This window comes from Drosophila biarmipes, chromosome 2L, assembly GCF_025231255.1.
Source record: "Drosophila biarmipes strain raj3 chromosome 2L, RU_DBia_V1.1, whole genome shotgun sequence".
NCBI classification, from domain to species: Eukaryota; Metazoa; Arthropoda; class Insecta; order Diptera; family Drosophilidae; genus Drosophila; species Drosophila biarmipes.
The window spans coordinates 22487290-22505445 of record NC_066612.1 but is presented as its reverse complement, the minus strand read 5'-3'; the positions used below and the strand labels follow the sequence as shown (position 1 = coordinate 22505445).

Sequence of the window (18156 nt, the reverse complement as noted above, 5' to 3'; positions counted from 1 at the left end):
TGTACGTTCATTATTTATGTTTTCAAACTAAATTATAATATGTTTTGTATTAATTTTTTTAGGAAAAAGCGATATTAGCTTTGGATTAGATACTTAAACATTATAAAAAAATCATAAACTTATATTGGCCAGTACATTTTGGGCCACATTTATAGGAATTTGATTAGCCTATAACAGAGAGTCACATTACTTCTTTATTTCCTTCATATCGGAACTCAGAGCCATATAGTACACAACAATTACTGATAAGACGTTGTGAAAAACATCTTTATCGCCTGTGGCATTGACTCTCTCCCTGTCTCTCTCTAGGCGCCTTTGTCTTAGAGTTCAAAAGTACAGACCCGCAAGAAACAAAAATTAAACAGTGATGATTCAATACATGGAATTCAATGGCAGGCAGGCAGTAAAGGCATAACTTCTACAACAGTTGCTCCAGCAATGATTAATAAAAAAGCGTCACCACATCCATCAGCACTTGGTGAACGAGCAGTAATATTTTTACAAGCACCATAATACATAAATAAATTGGAAACTGCTCGGCGGCCCACACACGTGCGCTGATATATGTATTTGCATTGAAATGCTCTCGATTAGTTTTCTTTTCTTCGCATCAATTTGCGTTTCGTTTCCAATTGTGCCAAAGCCAATAATAATTGACATGAATGGCGCATACAGTGTGGCCCGGGGATGGCGAATATCATAGGGGAATGCCTCGGTCGAACCGAAAGCAGGGCATTGAAATGAAATATTCAACAAAACTGGCAGACATACGTATGCGGGCTCGCAATTTATTGATCAATTCTGATGGCCCGTGACGTATGCAAAGCGCAATGATTTTTTTCCCCAAACAATGATCGCACTGACTGTCAAACAGTATAAACCAAATATATTGCGAAAGCATAAAGAATATAAAATCGATTTAGAGTTGATGAATTAGAGTTGAATTTAAGAAATAATCTTCTCTTAAGCACGTCAATGCCACATTTGATTAGGATGTAGCTTGAGCTCTTGGCTTACTTACCAATAGTGTTATAAGTTTAAAAATATTGGAAAAGTCTGGCATTCTTATTTTTACTGGCAAGTGCGATAACGTGATTAACCTCTTATTCAATTTGTATTTTATAAATCCAGAATAGGATTTATTAACTTGTATAAGGCTAATTTTCCATTTGTATTATACACATAAAACAATAAGACTTGTCAATTTTTTTGATAAAACTTAATACCAAATTTTTGTTTTCTAATTTTTATTTTAAAACAAATAATAATTACGACTTCTAGTTTACTCCCGAAAATTCCCAACTAAGATGAGGAAGGGCAAACAGTTTTCATTTGCTGATTTGGTATTAGTCAGTGCACTCAAAATAAAATTACCTCTTAAGTGAAATAAATTAACTAGATTCTTGGGAAAGTAAGTAACTTAGTTTATATAACCTTTTTCTATTTTTAAGTAACGCGTTATTTTTTAATGAAAATCCCCTTAAATATTTAGAAAAAAACGTTGAATGTCGATTTTTTAAAATGATCGGTACATTTGTTCATTTCTGCCACATGAACAGAAACACACCTCATATAATGCCAATCATATGCAGACTAAATATGTTTAAATGTATTTTAAAGATACCAAAATGCCCACTTCTTTGTTCCGGGTTCGCCTCGATTTGTATGGCTTTTCCATGGCCAACAGAAACCGCCACTAGAGAGGGCGAAATTAAATTTAGCCTATGTTTATTTCGTTTAATTAGACACACCAACTGCAAGCAAATAAAATATTTATGTACAGACACAAGGCAGAAAGCAGACGCACACGCAGCACCATCCATAGATATTCCTCTGTTATTTCTACATACTTGAAAACGCTAAACAAGTGTTTCGTTAATGTTTGTTTGCTTTAAAGACGTCTAACGTGCATTCGTTCGAAAACAAAAAGAAATCCTAGAGGCCAGAAGCCAACAGATAAATAAATGAGAAACATTTTTCAAGTTCTTTCAAGATTCAAGTGTGCCAATAGTGATCGTACTTGCAGTGCCTAATCCCAAAGTTAGTTTTTTGGTATATTCCAGCTCGCTCTTACCAATAATATACAGCTCACTTTCATTAACAAAAAATAATTTTTAAAAAATTTGGGGATGGCATAGCAAAGAGATATTCTTGCGACCGAGGAGACCTTCTTTCAATTTTTGCAGCCTATTTAGGAGCTGTAAAATCCAGACTCAAAAATTAAAATGTTAGTTAAGAAATGGCCATCATTTTTATATTCATAAAGCTTTTTCAAAATATCATTACATATATGTATCGTTGAAGTGGTTCTTATAGCAAACAACCATCATGTGCAACTTCCTGATATTTAATTAAGGGATTAACTATACTCATATCGGGAAAGTTTACCAATTTTCCAGACACGATAAATTGAAATATTCCAATTTGTAGTGCTCCAGGGGTTCTGCAAGGTCCACAATTTCTAAGCGGTAGTGAACTGCAAATGCAAACTCAACTGCTGCTACCCTGTACCCGCTTGTGCTACTCGCTTTGAACTTTGCGAGCGGTCTTGTTTGTCGCATTGTTGCGTAGTGAGGCTAGGCGCATACATTTTTTTAAATACAAATATTCACCGAGATAAATATACTATATAGCAGTTTGCCGGAGGGGCTGATTGGTTAGGAAGTTGCACGCACAGACGAGCGCTCGACGTTTTCGTTTTGGTTGCTTTTGCTAATTTTAAAATAGACAAACAATTTTTATTTCAATTTACAGAGCAGCCAGAGCATGCACACCCAGAGCAGAGCAAACACACTATAGAGAGTGAATTCTACCAACAAAACCTAGACACATGACTATTATACATACAATCCTCCTTCCAAACACCTCACCCCTTCGTTCATTGTGTTTGCTTCTCCTCGCGTAACCCGGCTGCGTGTTTAAATATTTATTTATAAATCTGGCTGATTATGATAAGCGTGATAATAATAATCACCATAATGGTTAGTTGGCGCATTTTAAAAGTGACACGTTCTCCGCTTCGCATAGGCATCATCCCTTCATCATCTTCGCCTCTGTATGTTTTTTCATTTAAATTAATTTGTTTTGTTGGTATTACTGTGCAAGTATCTGTATCTGACTATGACTATGACTCTGCCTTGTTCGTCAAGTGTAATCGAGTTCTCTGCATTTAAGTGGCATTTTCTTGCCATTCACTTAATGAACTTGGATTTGATTTTGTAAGTTTTACTAAAGGAGTTCCTTCTTGAAAATTAACTGAAGCAAGTCACACTACAAATGTTGTAAATCAGTTGTTCATAAAGTTTTTGCATTTGTTTGATGTTCTGGTGGTGATCATCAAACTGTTTGAAATTCGTTTTTGCACAATGTGGCTATCCAGTGCACTTAAGACTGTGCTTTCACGTGCGCAGCGCCTGCTAAAAATAACACGGAATCATAGATACAATCAAAACCATACATTTGAACACATACAAGTTTTGGCTTGGTGTTAATTAATTTTTCTTATTCTCGTTGTTTTTTCGTGTTCGCTTTGCGTAATTCTCAAGCACTTCGTGTTCATTTTCGCGGGATTTTGCAAATTCGCTGTGTAAATTTTATTATAATTGCTTTCAGCTACAACAATTTTAGCAACATCACATGGCGAATCTAGATAGCAATACAGGAATATTAATGATCATTTGTTTTTCTCGGTGTATTTTTGGTGAAGCCCAAAATATCATCATTTGATTGTATACTAACCTCATCTTTAACCTCATTTTTACATCATATGAACTATTTGTGCTTAGCCTACACCATATATTTCGCCCTATTACTTAAATGTTACATCAATGACAATAATAATAATAAAATCTTCATTTTACAAACTTTAAAAACTGATTCCGCCTGCTAATTTGTAGACAAAAGCCTTTAACAATAGATACCAAGAAGTGTTCGATTTTCGGGAGGGGCGTTGCACAGAAGACTACAGGCAGTCCCATAAATTTTATTAAATAAACTTTTAGTTTTGCGCTTTTTAGACTTCCCTCACCCCACTGCACCGCATTCATTTGTTTTGAGCCCACTTCCATTTGGCTCGGGCAGGAATGCGACAAAAACTGTGCTAGGTGAACAAGCAATAAACCATAAATTTCTAGTTCTCTGTCAGCTACAAAAACGGCAACGAGCGGTTAAGCGTCTAGGGCTTGTCGGGCGGTTAAGTGTGGTGGATATATACACTCTATAGGGCAAAAGAATGCTGAGATGTGGCTTTGCTCCACAGAGTCATTTCGCTTTCTTACGACAGCGAACTCAGAGTTTGATTATATTTTTTACATTTGATTTTATGTGGCCTTAGTATTGGGGGTTTTGGTTTTCAAAGCATTTTTAAAGGTACATCACATCCCCATAGATTTCAGGTTAGAATACTCTAACTGCCACAAAATTATAGTTTAAAACATGGTGATTTGCGTACTCGCTCTGGAAATGTTTGTAGTAACAATGGTTCGCGGTGTTATAAAATGGACAACGTTGCGTATACGCGCTATATATTACGTATACACCAAACAAAAAATGAGAAACGGTCAACATGCTTCTTCCTATTACTAGAAATGATAAATTCGAATAATACAATATAATATAGGATCTGCTATCTAGCGTTTAATATTATTTAATATTTATTTTAAAATAAAACAAGTCTTGTTTTCTTTAGGTGCGCAAACATTTAGAGTTTACCTTCATATCTCCATTTGCTTTAAGGAACATGTCTAAAGCTTAAACTAAATAGAATTTGAAGGGTGACATCCCTGGCACCTGTAAGAAACATATACCTAAATACCTCAAATCGAGGGTGGCGCGACAGTGTTGTATAAATTTAAATTATTGTTCAGCTGTCTGCCATCTCCTCCTTTCTGTCCCTCTCTTTCTGCTACTGCCGGCTGCAATGTGCTCAGTTGTGTTGTGTAGCCCCATCTCCCTCGCCCTTTAGCCGTGTGGCTGCGCCGTCCAAAGTGACAAGAGCATTTTCGGATGGCGTTGGGTGGGGAAAACAGGGTGGTGGGTGGTAGGGTGGTAGGGTGGCGTCTTAGACTTTGCAAAATAAATTGTACCTCTTCCACCGCTCTCCCTGTGCCCCTCCTTCACTCTTCGCCATGCGAATGTGCGTGTGGGAGAAATGTGCGTACATTACACTATGGAAAGTTTTACCACTTTTTCTGGCCAAAATTAATAACCCCCTCATTTTCTAAGATATATAAGTAAAACTTTGACAATCGTTGTTTTTATCAACAACAGATATTAACATAAAAGTCATGCGGATCGGAAAATATTTAATATATGTAGCTGTCATAGAAATGATCAGATCAACTTTGCTATTTGTAGAGATAATTACATAAAGCTTTGAAAGTAACTTTAATATGATATAAAAACAAAATTGAACATTTTAAATAAATCAGAATAATTCGAATGTTGTCGTAGAAGCAAATCTAATTTAATTTTTATAATTTTTGTTTAATTTTAGCGGTAGTTTCCTTTTACAACTGCTAAGGTCCGGTTAAATATCTCAATGGTAGCGTTCTGTGTCTTCGGCTTACCTTGTTAAACGTTTTAAACAAAAGTACTACTGTATGTACTCTGTATATATTCTGCCGACAGTATAAATGAGGGCTCTAGTTAAATTTGAGGTTATGATCCTAACAATTAAATTTCTCCAACTATCGTAAAAAGTGGTTTTTAACTACATTCATGTAAACCAGAATTTCTCGCTCTTTAAATCCCAATAGATCTGATAAGTGGACTCCGCTGGACTCGCTTTGTATCTCATCTTAAAAATTAGTTCTTTAAAAAACATATTTGCGCTAGACCGGTCAATTTTACTTTCGAACACAAAAACAACACGATTAAATTAGAATACTTTAACTCAAAAACGCTTAGTACCCACCACCATCCTTTAAATTTATTCTAAAAACTGCACTAAACATGCTTTAAAAGTGGTTTTGCAATTTTAAAGTTGCAGTTTTACGTAGAATTTCTACATCCCCAGAATGTAGTGTATAACAGCCTATACAACAGCTCTTATCTAAGCAGGAGAGGGCGCCTAAAAAATCCTTAAACATAGCATTAAAGATTGGTCTTTTGTTAAATTGTCCCAGAGTGTATCATTTGGTTTTAACGACTTTTAAAAAATGATTTTGGTCAGAAGTGGTAAAACTTCCCCTAGTTCATTACCCTACTCTTAAGCTCCTTTTAGCACAAATAATATTTTGGGTACGCATCGAGTTGCTTTTTAAATCAATTCATAAATGTCTTATTAAAACTATCCCAATTAAAAACAACGTGTTTAAACCAGGGGAGGGCAGATTTTGCCTCTATTCCGTTCTCTGCCTCCACACGAACAGTGTAGAACAGCGGTTAGGACACAAACACTGATGAGCTGCTCTGTGCAAGTTACTAATGAAATAGAAAGACAAACTATATAAACTAAGTGTAATGTGCATTTAATATTATATTAATTATAATATATTTTCCGTTGAATCTGGCGGACGTATTATACCCTGTGCAAAGTATGCAAAGAACTTCAAATCATAAGAAACTTAATTGATACATATTCCCCATATCCAGGCCACATTAATTTTATGTAAGTAATGTTTTTCGCCGAAAGGGGGCTAATTTTAACGTAGAGGAGGGGAATTGTCAGCAGATGGAAAAGGCGACGTAAACACAATTTAACATCAGTGTGTGCAAACGTGCGAGTGTGTTCGTGTGCCTTGACGTGACAGCGATAAGGATAAGGAGAAAGACATTGTCCAACCGCTCGCTAACTGCTCTAATCGGCTGATAAGATTGTGTGCTTATGCTTCACTCGGCTCCGTGTTGCTGAGTTCGGTTCGGTGTACTTTTTATCAGGCTCGACAGTCCGTTTTGTAATACATCCGGCAGATATACAGGCAAGTGTACGAGCAAATACGCGTACACATGTGCATTGTACATACATGAGTGTACATACATACTCCCCGGGCATACGGAATACACAAATATTTATGGCGCTGCTTCAGTGTTATCAGAGGGTACTTGGCGATAACAACTCAACAAGTCATATTGGAATGCCACAAGGCTTCGCAGCAGGTCTTTGTGGGTTTATGCAGTTAAAACTGGCCTAAATTGACGTCACCGATGCAGTTCAAACCAGTCCATTGACGTCATCGTTTTCGACTATCTTTTTTTCTGATAGGAACAAACTAAAAGCCATGCAAAAAATCCAATTACCAGGGTGTTACGTAAAGTATTTGGTTTTATTTTTGAAAGACGAAAAAATCTATAGCGAACTTAAGTTGTCGAAATGCACACAAGGAAAGAGTAGTGTGATATGTCACACATTTTTATATTTGTGTACATTTAAAAGTAAACGTTACATATTCTCAAATACAGCTAATAAATGGTGGTGATATATTTTCAAAATTGTAAAACTTCTCTAAGAAACTAATTACTAACGTTCAGTCATTGACGTCATTGACGTACTACTTCAAAAATAATCAAATAAACCTTAAAATTTCAATTTCATATTGTGGATTTTGTTTCATTAATACGTTGCACATTTGGATTTGATTTTTACAAAGTAAAGTAAACGCAAAACAAATTAATTATTGTGTTGTTTTAGCAAGTTACGAAGATCTGAAAACGGTCATGGGGGAACATTTTAGACAAATAAAATTAATTAAGTTATTATGTTTGGAAAACATGTTAAATTGGGGGGAAATATTCACACTACCCCTCTGTTTTTTTGCTTTGCATCGATTAGGTTAAGATAAATCACTCTGTACAGTAAGAAAAAAAACATTTATTTTGTTAAATAAGTTAATGTTAATTTCCACAATTTCGTTAATACATTTTCGGTTTATGTGGGTTTGTTTTCCATCCATTGTGTTTTTTTGTTATGTATTTAAATGTGTTTTATTAGCCTCCTTCAACCCAGAAACCTCGCAAAATCATAAAGCGTTTCGATTAGATAAATTCCAACATTAAAAAATATTTGCAACTTGGCGCTGAAATCAAATAATCGATCGCACATTGTTCAACAAATACCGTAAACGGAACAAACACAAATAATAAAAGTCATGACATAAACATAAACATTTATATTATTGAAGGTATTGATGGTACGTTTTTTCCCCTTTTACCTTTGAGTTTCAGTTAGATTTTATTATTTGGAATCGTTTTTACTGGTCAACGGAATTTGTTCACGAAACTAAAGTCCGGTGATTGGGATAGAAATGGTTAATCAATTTTATAGTATGCTCGTACATTTTTTTCATAAGGTCTTACAGAAAACGTATTTTTTCATCTGAATTGAATGTTTAAGATCAGTCATTGTTAGAACCCAACAAATGGGAATTGTTTGCCTAAGACTGGGTAGTTCAAAAATCTCCAGTAGTTGTAAACCTCTCAAAGAGTCCAAAACAAACTATGTCAATGATACATTTCAGATGTCTCTTTCAGAGATTTTAAATTGTCAGCTATTTTTGAAAGATTCCTTCCCCTATCAATTCTGTTGACCAGCACTTTTCCTAGTCCCGACTTAAATTTATTCTGTGTACCTTGAATCCTATACCAACGTTCATTTTTGTTGTGGGAGCAGCCAACGAGCAGGCGACCATCTATTATGGAGACCACGAAGTCAGCGTGGGCGAAGACTTCTCCATCACCTGCGTTATCCCGGTCACCGAGCAAATCCATTGGCTCAAGAACGGGGAGCCAATCACACGGCACAACCTTCGACACGGGCGAGACGATCACGCCTACACTCTGTCGGAGAGTACAATCGATGGTGAGTATTTTGACGGAGGACTTGATTCCGGAGAAGTTGATTCCACCTCTCATCTGGTCATCTGTTGGTCCCGCTAAAGGTGAAGATCACAAGATCGAGGCCCATCTGAGCGTAAAGCATGCTCTTAAGGTGCACGAGGGTATCTACCAGTGCAACCGTCACCACAGCAGTTTCATGCTGCGAGTGTTGGATTCCAAGGGAGTAGGAGTGGGAGCGGGCGGACCCACCGAGTCTGGCTATCAAACCATTGATGAGGTAACGTCCAAGTCGGCGGACGAAGTATTCTCAAAAGAGTGGAAGGCAAAGCACAAACAGCACAAGTCGCATTTGGGTTATGGAAACGACAGCTTGTCCGGCTCTCAATCCTGGCATACTTCGTCAGTAGGAGGTGGCATCCATCGCGTTTATTCGGCCACACCGCCCGACTTTCCACCACCGCGCCTTAATCCTCAGGAGCACACGGTGGCGCCGCCGGAGCCACCCACCATACTGTACAATCAAACGTATTCCACTGCCAGTGCCACTGCCACGGAGACCACCCTATTCATGACGACGGCGCACCACCATACCCACCACCAGCAGCAGTTGCAGCAACAGGGGCAGCACACGCTGAACGCCTTCCAGTTGCAACCGCCGCCGCGGCCCCATCCTGGCCAGCATGAGCGGCACAAGACCCATTCACAGCACTATTTGCCTCCTGTGGTGGGCTCTGGATCAGAGGAAGACGCGAGAGGAGGAGGACGAGGAGAGCAGACCACCATTTCAGCAGCCTCCAGCACGAGGGCCATGGGTGGATATGATGGTGCAGGCCCGGGAGGTCCTGCGGGTGCTACTGCCCCAATGATGGGAGCCGGTGGCCATATGCTGATGGGTGGCCAGGGGCATCAGGTGCATCAAGTGCATCTACAGCACCAGACGCTCTTGCCCGTCAAGATGGGTGAGCCACACACACATGCACACCAAACACTATACACACATGACACACTCACTAACCTCTTATTAAAGTTCGACTTTTAAATGCCACTTTGTTGTTCGTTTTTTGGCTTTTATCTTGCTCGCGCCGATCTAAAGTGTCATTGTAATTATTATCGTAGCATTAACTATGGCCTTGCTCCCATTTCCATTAGCTCCGTGTGTTTCCTCGACTGTTATCGATCTTTTGACAATTGTGAGATAAGTGATCTTATCTGTATAGCTTCTTAACGCAATCTAGAAATAAAAATCAACAATGGGTTAAGCATGTTAATATTTTTGATTTTTAGTTTTCATAATCAGCTTCACTTCCGTTTCATCGAAAACAGTAAAAACTTTTTTTTTTGCCATGTCACGTTATATTTATCGGGAAAACGTATTTTTTAGATGCTAAGTGACCTTTCAAATGTAGCATACTTTTTGAGATCTCTTACAATTGAGATAGAGATAGAACATGTTGATTCCCCGCAGTAATCACGGTTCGAAATCCGACTGTTTGGGAAAATGAAAATGGGAACACGGTCGTGTGTCATCGCTGCAACTGTTCGCCCACCCATCCCTCGTCTTGTCTCTTTCGAACTGCATCAGATCTCAACTCAACCGCACCCCAACCCTCTCTTGCTATCGCCGTCTCTCTCCATCTTGCATTAACCTTGCTAGTCTAGTTTTGGTGTTGTTGGATTTTAGTTAAGCCTCAATCGTTCGCTAGCTAACTCGCCCTCTCGCTCGCTTCCTCTCGGAGTGATTCTGACGAGCTCACTCTCCGCTCTCGCTCTCGCCCATACACACGCCAACACACCCACACATCCACATACGTCACACCTTTAAGTTGAGCTTGAGTTGTTTGCCTGAACTCTTCATCATTGCCGCCCTTTCTTTGTCTTTTGTGCTTTACTTTCTGATTTTATTTGTAGCCAGGTCTTGTGGCCTCGCGCTAGCTACAGATGAATGTCTGTCGTTGTTTTCCTTTGGCTTTCTTTGTCATCCTTTGTCTTTCTTTGACTTTCTTTTCCTCCTCCTCCTTGGTTCTTGCTCTTTAACACTTTCGTTGTTTACTCTGGTTGTTGAACACACAGTTGGCAGGCGCATCGATTTCGATTTCGAATTCGATTTCAATTTCAATGTTGATTCCGTTTCGATTTGAATCTGATTGGCAGCCAGCTCGCGATGACGCACAAGTTTACAATTGGAAGCGATTGGCTACGAGCTGATTACAATCAATGAGGCGAAAAACACACGTGACTAGTCGCTGACTCTCTTTTCTCGCTCTATTGCTTTTTTGCTTGCGATTCTTGCCTATCGAACTGCCGATTGACCGAGAATCGATCTAAATGTTTTATGTACCGCATTGTGTCCATCGATAATCCAACTTTTGCTCTTTATACATTACAGCTAATTTAACCAATAAATTAATCAACTACTATACATACAAAACTAATCAACAAGCGTAACAGAGTTATCTCAATTCATACGCAGTGTAAAATGAAGTTTATTTGATTTCAGTCCAAGTTTAAAAATAGAATGAAAATGTGACTTATTTATAATTGACAGGATGAATAAAATTCGATTGACCAAAATGTATACTCTTTTGTTTTATTTATACACACTCCTTAGTTTTAGTTTTAATTTTACGAGTACTTTTGTTTGCTCCAACTTTGATTTGGTATTAGTGGTTTGTGTGTTGCTAATTCATCATTACTCTCCTAAGCAATTTAGTCAGTAATCAAACCCGAATCTCAAGCTCTCATTTCTCAGCCAAAAACCGAATCGAAAACCTCAGAAATATCTTCCAAAATGTCCACCTAAACCTCTCATACTATAAGCTCGTTCTCAAATTATTCCTATAAGCAAATACATATACTTATCTTTATAAACAAGTTATTAGAATAAACATTGTTTAAGCAGTTTTTATGTAAACGTTTTCTCGTATCTCAATATTAGAACGCCACCCGCCTCTTTCAATAAGTGACTAATATTTTCTGTCTATCTATACCATCTCCAGATAAGCTGGTGCCAAACTACGATAATATCGAGCATAAAATGAAATTTTACGACATCAAAACGCCGCTGGTTCTTAGCTGCAACGTGAAAGACGAAACCACGAAGGCCGTACTCATATGGTAAGTCATTCCGAAATCCACTCCACCCAGGTTCCCAAAAATATCCGGACATGCTGCGAGGCAAGCGGGTCTCTGTTTGTGTCTGTGTCCCACATAGTTAGTAGTTATAAGAGCAATCATTTTAATATGGCACAGCTAAGCACTTTTGCTTAATTATGTTGGCCTGACTGCCTAACTGACGGCCTGACTGACGTAACCTGGTAACCGGAAAAAGATCGAAGCATGAGCTACCTAGAAAATTCATCTACCTAAATTGCCACCGGGATCTCCGGAGGGTTTTGATCACCTGTACTTTGCTGATTACTAGTAAATTTTAATGAAATAGAGCGCCACAGAAACCACTTGAGTTTTCAAGCCACTTGTAAAGGTTTTCAAGAATATATATAATCGAAAGTCGGATGCATAAGGTCATTGATGGACATTTTTTTACACAAAGCTTCCTATGGATAATTCACGCACTCAAAAATAAACCGGGAAAAGCTTCGACATTCACTGCGACACAGAGACATCCTTTTTTGGAACATGTATAACATAGTAAGCATACCCTTTGCAAGGGTATTATGTGGTGCCATTTGTAAGCGTGTACAGTTGAGTGGGGACTGATGGGAGGCACTTCTGGGGGAGGTGGTTACTGAAAAGTGCCTTCCTGTCTGGGACCAGTTAGTGTTGGTAGCCAAAGCGCCGAGCTCTGCGGCAGGGTCTGGTAGTGGTAATGACACTTTTGCTCATTCCGGGACCAGTCCGGGTCTCTGGTTCTCGTTCTTGTTCTGGGGCCAGGGCCAAACCTTGCGTGTGCCTCGCTGTGGAATTAGTCTTTGAATAATTGGCAAAAGGCTTAGAAAACGGCGGAGGGCTATGAGAAAGTTGGTGGCTCAAGTAGGTGTAGCCGGGCAATTCGGCGATAACTGTAGAATTCATTTAAACAAATGGATTTTTCTGTGAGCAAATATCTACAGAGAAACTGTTCTATCTTGTTTCTTTAGATTCAAAACTAGACTAGCGTGGTGTTAGAATATATACGATACTTCAATAAACCTCACTTCTTTGATTAAATATTCTACAATGTTTTTTCAATTTTGTGGAACAACTAGATGTTTATTGTAATTGGTTTTGTTGAAAGCGCATTACAACGGGTCAAAGGACCCCCAAAACCTTTTGAGCTTCTTCGTATTTTTTTAATGAAATTAATCCACTGCGAACAGGAAAAAGAATAACACTCTGGTGACGGACGAGCCTTCGCTAAAAGGTCGCTTTAAGATAATCGCAGACGAGAAAAAGTTTATTATCGATAAGACGGAGGCGAACGACCATGGAAATTACACTTGCGAGATCGACGGCGAGTCCCAGAGAATCGAAGTGATTGGTAGGTCCCTGCTTCTCCGTGAACCACAAACCCCCAATTAATTGGTATCCTTTGTTGCCTGCAGCTCGCGTTGTTGTAAGAGTGCCTTCAAATACAGCTGTTGTGGAGGGTGAGAAGATGTCGGTGACCTGCACCGTCGTGGGAACCGATCCCCAATTGACTTGGACCTTTGGTGAGTCATCCAACCCCTTCTTTGCGATGTCCCCAGATCGAAATCCGTTTTAACTCATCTAACGAAATCCCTCTGGCAGGTAACGTAACGCTGACAAACGCCACAGACCGCTTCGTCCTCAAGCAGGACAACGGCGTGCAAAACGCCATTCTGACACTGGATAATGTGACATTGGACGACAGAGGCGAGTACAAATGCATTGGTCGCAATGCGGCCAACGACTATGGTGTAAACACCACCGCTCCTGCCAGCGACTTCACAACTGTGCGTGTTAAGGGTAAGTTTGCATCGGCTGGGAGCGTCGCCCGAGCTTTACCAAATGTCCGCCGAATTACTATGGTCGCTTTGTCATGGCTAGACCGTCAAGCTGTTGTCCATAGAATCAAAGGGCTTTCCAAAATTAAATTGTTAAAGCTTGCAACAAAAAGAATGAACATTTTAATCGAGCTGGGTTGGGCTGGCATACTAGTTATATAACAGTCAGACACGGCAAATAAAGCGACCATGGCTAGCCAGTAGGCCCAAATAAAGAATATATTTTAACCACTACCTCATCTATTTAGGCAAATTTGCCGCCTTGTGGCCTTTCCTGGGCATCTGTGCTGAGGTGCTGATTCTGTGCATCATCATTCTCATCTATGAGAAGAGACGCAACAAGAGCGAACTGGAGGAGAGTGATACTGATCCCCAAGAACAGTAAGTGTGCCTACTCTCCAACCCAACACACCTACCAACAACCTACCAAACAATCAACACCGCAACAAACAAACCGCAACCACATAAACTGTCAGTCCCAAGTAATACCAAACATCAGCAAACAAACACATAAAAAACAAACGAATCGCAGCAGAAGAGGACAAGTTAAAATTTTAGTTTTACACTGCAAATTAAAGACGTTGAAGCTGCAGGCGAACGCGAATGCAGACCAGACACCAACATAACCATACGGAACCGAGTACACATACGGATACGGAGAAGCAACGTACTTACGGACGGACAGACAAACGGACGGAGAGGCAGCAGCTACAACAATTAGTGAAATTTTCTTAGTTAACAATTTCTAATAGTTACCACAATGGGAAAATGAAGATGAATGAATTTTTGTGTTTGACGCAAACGGATATGCGATGAAAGAAAAGCTAAAGGTTAAGAAATTATATAGTTTTTGCTAATTTTGTATTATAATAAAGTCTACTGTGCTTGGAGCGTCGCAAAGAAATTATAATAATAAAAATACGAGAGCCCGAGAGGTGAAATGGAGAGTAAACACAAAGAGTTATACTTCTGGGTTTCTACTCTTTTCGACGTGTGCTAAACAAAAGCAAATGTATTCCTGATCCGTATATTTGCTTCGGCCAAAACTCTGACAAACACAAAACGGAAACGGAAACACAAAACGAACGCACACAGACACAACCCACTCACACCAACACATCCGAGTAAAAACAAAATATGTAGTTCTCTAGATATAAATACTATAATTAATTCATCGTAAATATGCCTTATAGTTTCCTGCTTTATTCAAATCGAAAATTCATTTTTCGCTGTGCTTGTTTCTGTTGCTTAAAAACTACAAACGAAACTTAAAGAAAAAGATTTACCTATAAACCCCTTCTTTTATGTCAAAGTCCAGTCCATAATATTATTATTATTATTATTATTATCGTGTAAAGGAATACGACAAGAAAATGTTATCAACTTTGTTTTAAGTACTTATTCTTTAATTATATACATTACGAAGAAAACCACATTTAAAAGGAAACACACAAAAACGCCGTAGCCGGAGCAAAAGTTTTCATTTTGCTTTGGAGGAATACAAAAACAGAATTAATCGTTACTTATGTATATTATAAATCACTTTTAAGCTTATTAATTTTTGGCAGTGAATAAAAACATACACAGAGAACACAGAAATCGCAGCTCAACACTTTTGCATTGATTTGAAATTATAATTAGAATTATTTGTATATTGTACACAAAAGAGTATTTTTCCCGCCCCGAACCGCCCCTCAGCCCCGCCACTCAAGTTTGCGCATTTTATGTTTTTTTGTCGCCTCTGTTGATTTCGCTGTGTATAAACTTGAAAAATGAAATGATTTCGATTCTTTGTATCTAGTATCTAAACACTTGTGCTATTCTTTACCGATTACAACTATCCATTATGATTTTGTGCGTTTTGAGATTGATTTCTACCGAAATATAAAACAAACAACAACAAAAATACAATTGTAAATTAAACAAAAAAATAAATAAACAAAAAAAGAACAAAACCAACCAGTTTGCATTTTTATTGTTTTCTATATTTTTTATTCGTAGTGCTGTTCTGTACTTTTATTATTTCCTTAGATCTTAGCTCCTGGTTTCTGCTTGCCTGCGCCTGTTTAGAATGGAACACATTGTGTCCCGGTACACATTGTTTCGAGTTATACTTGTGTTCTGTTGCTGATTGACTTTTGATTTGCTGTTCTTGACCATTTCTGGTATCTTTGAATGATTTGTTGTAACCGATAATCATGGAAAGCTAATCAAATGTATCTTCCATTCTTTTCTTATTTTCCCCATAACTATCCATATAAATTGTCGAATAAACCAACATTTCTTTTGAGTAGTTGATCAAGTTCGCTCTCTAGTTGAAACTAAATTGAATGAGAAATCCTAAGCAAAAACTGAAAATGTGTGGGAGAACCTGCCGCTAGATTCGATCGAATGATTGGTTGACTGTTTTCTGCAATCATCATAAAAACGATAAAACTAAAAACCAAAACCACCACCAAAAACAAAAACCAACCCAAAAATAAACCTCGCCCTCGATCAATTCTCCATGAACCCGCTTGACCAACCAAATCTGATCCAAATGTGCCCAGCGTCAACTTACATCAACAACTTCAACAACTCCAAAAACTACAATCATGCAATAATTTAGCAAAAAAGTAACGATAACTACTAACAATCTGAACTGCAATAGCAACACCTACGGCATCTGCAAGGGCAACAACCCAAAGTAGCATACCTTTTCTACTAACAAACAACTTTATATTGTATATCTTTTCTTTTAGTTTAAGCATAGCAACGTTTTTGATAAATTGATTATCATTCCCCTATCAATGTTTTGTATTATTCGACATTTTCCATTAACCAGTTATTCGATTCGTTGATGAAACCCCAATCCAATCACAAACATCAGCAACAAAACCTAGACCATCACCTAACTAATCCAAGTGATTTTTGCGATTTACTTTTTATTGCAGGAAAAAGAAAAGGAGAAATTATGATTAAAATTCTTAAGCAAAAGAAAGAACACACCGTATAAAAATAACAAATGAATCCATTTAAATATGAGCAAAAGCAAGTAACAGAAAGTAAAATGCATTAAAACATTACATAAACCACATAAAACTAGCGAAATCAAGAAGTAATGAAATCGAAATAATGAAACGGTTACAAGAGAAAAAGTTGTGTATCCACACCCTATCCCAACCCCCTCTCCCAGCAAAACTGCAACCTTTGTTTAGCAAATTTGTATTTTATTAAAGAAGTATAAAGGAAAAGCAAACAATTAATATTACACAAGATGAACCGGAGTAAATCTAAAGTTATACTAAAAAGGAAAGTGATAGCAGTTAAACGAACACTAATAAGAGAATATGGATAAACGACGGCAGTATAAAGGAGCGTTAGCAACTAACCATAAGGTGAAGCGTTAACTCGAAAGCAAAGCAAAAATGTCGCACATGCCACTCCCTCTCCCACGCACCCTTCACCTGAAAACAACAGAGTAATATTGTACATAACCTAAAAAGTTGAGAAAATCTGAAGAAGGCGATTTTCTTCTGTCTCTGCCTGACTCACCGTGAAAGCAAGTAGGCAATGCCCTGTCTCTCTCTTTCCTAGCAGGAGAACTCTTTATACAACTATGATTTTTTAGGTAGCGATAATTTGAGGTTAGTTTTAGTTCGAGACGGAACTCAAAAAGAAAGCAGAGAAAGCGAAGCGGAAGCAGCGGCACCACACTTACGAGGAAGAGGAGGGAGAACACTGGAACGTGATGAAAAAGATGATGATTGGAGGACAATGTTGAAGAACGCTGTACTTTCAACTTAGTTAAAGCGGTGTATTGGAAAGCTGGAGATGAACTTTTTAAACCATTAAGTAGCGAGTTATGAGTATATTTTAAAGGATTAATACCACAACTAGTAGCTGATGACGGGAGGTGGACGAAGAAGAGCGTTGGAAGCGAGAACATTGTATATTGCATAATTTTAGGAGGAAAGGATGGAAGTGGATCAGATGCGTACTGCCAAAACTTGTAAAGTTCAGTACTATTTGCTTAGCCTCATTTTTGGTAAAAAAAAACTAAAAACCAAAATCAAAACACACTAAGAACTAAAAACAAAGGAATCATAAGCTCTGTTAGTTAATTTCCGTTGTTAATTTTGGTTGTTTTTGTATGTATAATGTATGTGTATAAAAATCGAAATGCGAAAGAACTAAGAACTTGAGCGGTCTTCAATTCACATCGTAACTCGTAATCATAATGAAATCGTATATATGTAAATACATATTGATATATGTATAAATTTGTACGACCTTTATTTTGTTTGATGTTTTTATTATCGTGGACTTTTCTTTGTTGATTTTTTTGCCGCCACCAAAGCTTTAAATATTTACATAGTAAACTGTGTTCTCAGCTAAACGATGAAGTTAATAAATAAAATTATGTTAAAAAACACAA

General features: G+C 38.0%; 1 protein-coding gene across 1 annotated transcript; it reads left to right on the top strand.

Moving 5' to 3' along the window:
- The first annotated feature begins 8243 nt into the window (after positions 1-8243).
- LOC108036693 (uncharacterized) lies at positions 8244-18156 on the top strand. Its single transcript, XM_050885038.1, has 9 exons — positions 8244-8270; positions 8542-8797; positions 8877-9734; positions 11772-11889; positions 13092-13252; positions 13317-13424; positions 13504-13701; positions 13988-14120; positions 16673-18156. The coding sequence occupies exons 1-9, from the start codon at positions 8244-8246 to the stop codon at positions 16698-16700; spliced, it is 1887 nt and encodes a 628-aa protein (XP_050740995.1). The 3' UTR covers positions 16701-18156.